General features: G+C 29.0%; 1 protein-coding gene across 1 annotated transcript in view; it reads left to right on the plus strand.

Moving 5' to 3' along the window:
* Positions 1-2393, plus strand: part of LOC108968144 (dystrophin, isoforms A/C/F/G/H) — a gene marked incomplete at its 3' end in the record, with an annotated part of 344088 nt that overhangs the window by 72881 nt on the left and 268814 nt on the right. Inside the window, 1 exon segment of the mRNA XM_018931935.1 lies at positions 1820-1915. Coding sequence (XP_018787480.1) covers positions 1820-1915 — 96 coding nt within the window.

A 2393-nucleotide genomic window follows, 5' to 3' on the forward strand; every position in this document is an offset into this window, starting at 1 on the left:
TCAAATTATTTACCGAATAAATCTTGGAATCACTCATTATGGTCTGATTTTCAACGTTCAACCAACTTAGTTTATATTTTTGTAAAAATAAAATGTTCCCAGTGTCTTTAAGTACCATCTGAAACCTAAGTTCAGCTTTCCTTTTGAACTTGTTTACAAAAAGTATAATTAATTTCTCTTTCGATATAGTGAGCTTTTCATAAAGTTCTCCTTAGTACTAGTACCACTTAGTTAAAATATTATTAACGTCTGAGAACCGCTATATTTAGCTTTGTGTTCCTTTCTCTGTCGTTAGGTTCTACTTAAAAGCTAGTCTTCGTCAGCTTGTGATGTTTTTTAAAAATGTCGCTAAACAAAAGCTGTGACTCAAAATTTCATTTAAGTGATTGATTGGCTTATTCGATTTGAGAAAAATGTTCAACGAAGTAGATTAGCATTAATCAAATTCATACGAAATAAAAAAGCTTCCCTTCGTCAGCTTATGATGGCTTTTAACAAAAGCTGTGACTCAAAATTGTACTTAAGTGATTGATTGTCTTATTCGATTCTAAAATCGTTCTCAAAATGTTCAACGGAGTAGATTAGCATTAATCAAATTAATACGAAATAAAAAAGGGTTTACCACATTACTTAGGTATTTACTTATTTTCTGAGTTCAARTACACAACTTCGTTCTACCTTTATATTTAATTTATTTTTGCAGGACAAGAGAGTTTAAGCAAAGCGAGAAGAAATAAAAATAAATATAAAAGAGTTAATTAAATTTTTTTTCTATGTCTAGAAGTGAAGTGAAATTTTATAGGAAATTATGAAAGCCGAATTAATATCTTAAAAATACAGCAAGATATTAGACCCAAATATAATGAAAATTTCCCGGTCGTTAGTTAACAACTAAAGACGGCGTTGGTGAAATAACTTTTAAATACAAATTAAATCACGAAAAATTTACAAGCAAAAAATAAATGATAATAAGTAATAACAAAAATATACAAATCATAAACAAATATAAAAACCAACATTTCGCTCAGCACAAAAATGCAGTTCTGCTGGTTGACGCAAATTGTCAGTTCCGACTCAAGCCACAAACAAGCAACATATACACAGACAATTTCATTTGCATATATTATACAGGAGCTTGAAATTTAAACGCGAGAGATGCGCAAAAAAACAAAAAAATAAATCAGAATATTTGATTGGTTGGAGCTTCCTAACGGCTTTCTCATATACTCGTTGCTATCTTTKTATTAAAAAATTAATAATTTCGCTGAAATGAAATTTTAATTAATTTGCATCACAAAACACTTATATTCATAGAAACATATACATACAATAAACATAATAGAGCGGGGCGATTTACAGGGAGCCAAAAAGAACCAAAAAAAAAAAAATACACATTGTTTAAAAGACTATGGGATTAAAACCGGTTTCGAGACAGCGATTTTTAATACGAAGGAAATTTTAAGGTATCTTAAAAATTTGTCCGCCAGATATTAAGATACTAAAGTGACATTTTCATATAGACTTTGATATTTTATTGAATTCATTTGTTTTAATGGGCAAGGTCGTACCACTATATCTTACATTCAAGTTCTGCCCTTCAACCCACAATTCAGATTTTCTAAACTTCGCCTTAAAAATGGCTGGCTCGAAATTGGTTTTACAATCTCTTTGACAAAGTTAATCAGAATAATCTGTAGAACAATTTCGGCATGCGCTATTTTATAGTAAAGATATTGACCCGCTCTAATACATATATAATACATATAARTTCATTTTTTAAAATAAATATTTATCATAATCAATATCTAAATCACTTTAGGATCGTCGCGACGACTTGAAATTAATCGTGAACAAAATTGGTAAAAGTGAAGAGCGCCCTAAGGTGACTGCTACCATGATGGCTGATATTGAAAAGGTGAGTTTTATTTATGTAACAACATATACGCACATACATACCTACTAAATTGTTGTACCCAGACTAAACTCACTTACGAATTCAAAACATTTAATAATACTCAAATCAATTATAGTAGAAATTATGGAAAATAATTCTGTAATAGGCATTTGGAAAAATTATATATTTTTAATTTTTATGGAGTTGGCAATACCATATTTAAAGCACCAATGCATTATTASATTGTTTTGGCTAATAAATTTTGTATAAGGGTGGCAACTATCTAAAAATATTTGCGAAAAATTTTGAAATTTTGCACACCGRCAGTGTTATAAAATCTTCACTTTTATTAAAATATAGAATTTTATTTAAAACTAGATGGCAACTATGTTCAAAAATATTTTTGAAAAAAGTCGAACTTTTGTACACGGACATTGTTAAACAATTTTCCCTTGTACTTTAATCTTAATTTTAACTTAAAATTAGGTGGCAACTCTCT

This window comes from Bactrocera latifrons, unplaced genomic scaffold (genome assembly GCF_001853355.1).
Source record: "Bactrocera latifrons isolate USDA-ARS-PBARC rearing strain unplaced genomic scaffold, ASM185335v1 scaffold_204, whole genome shotgun sequence".
NCBI lineage: Eukaryota > Metazoa > Arthropoda > Insecta > Diptera > Tephritidae > Bactrocera > Bactrocera latifrons.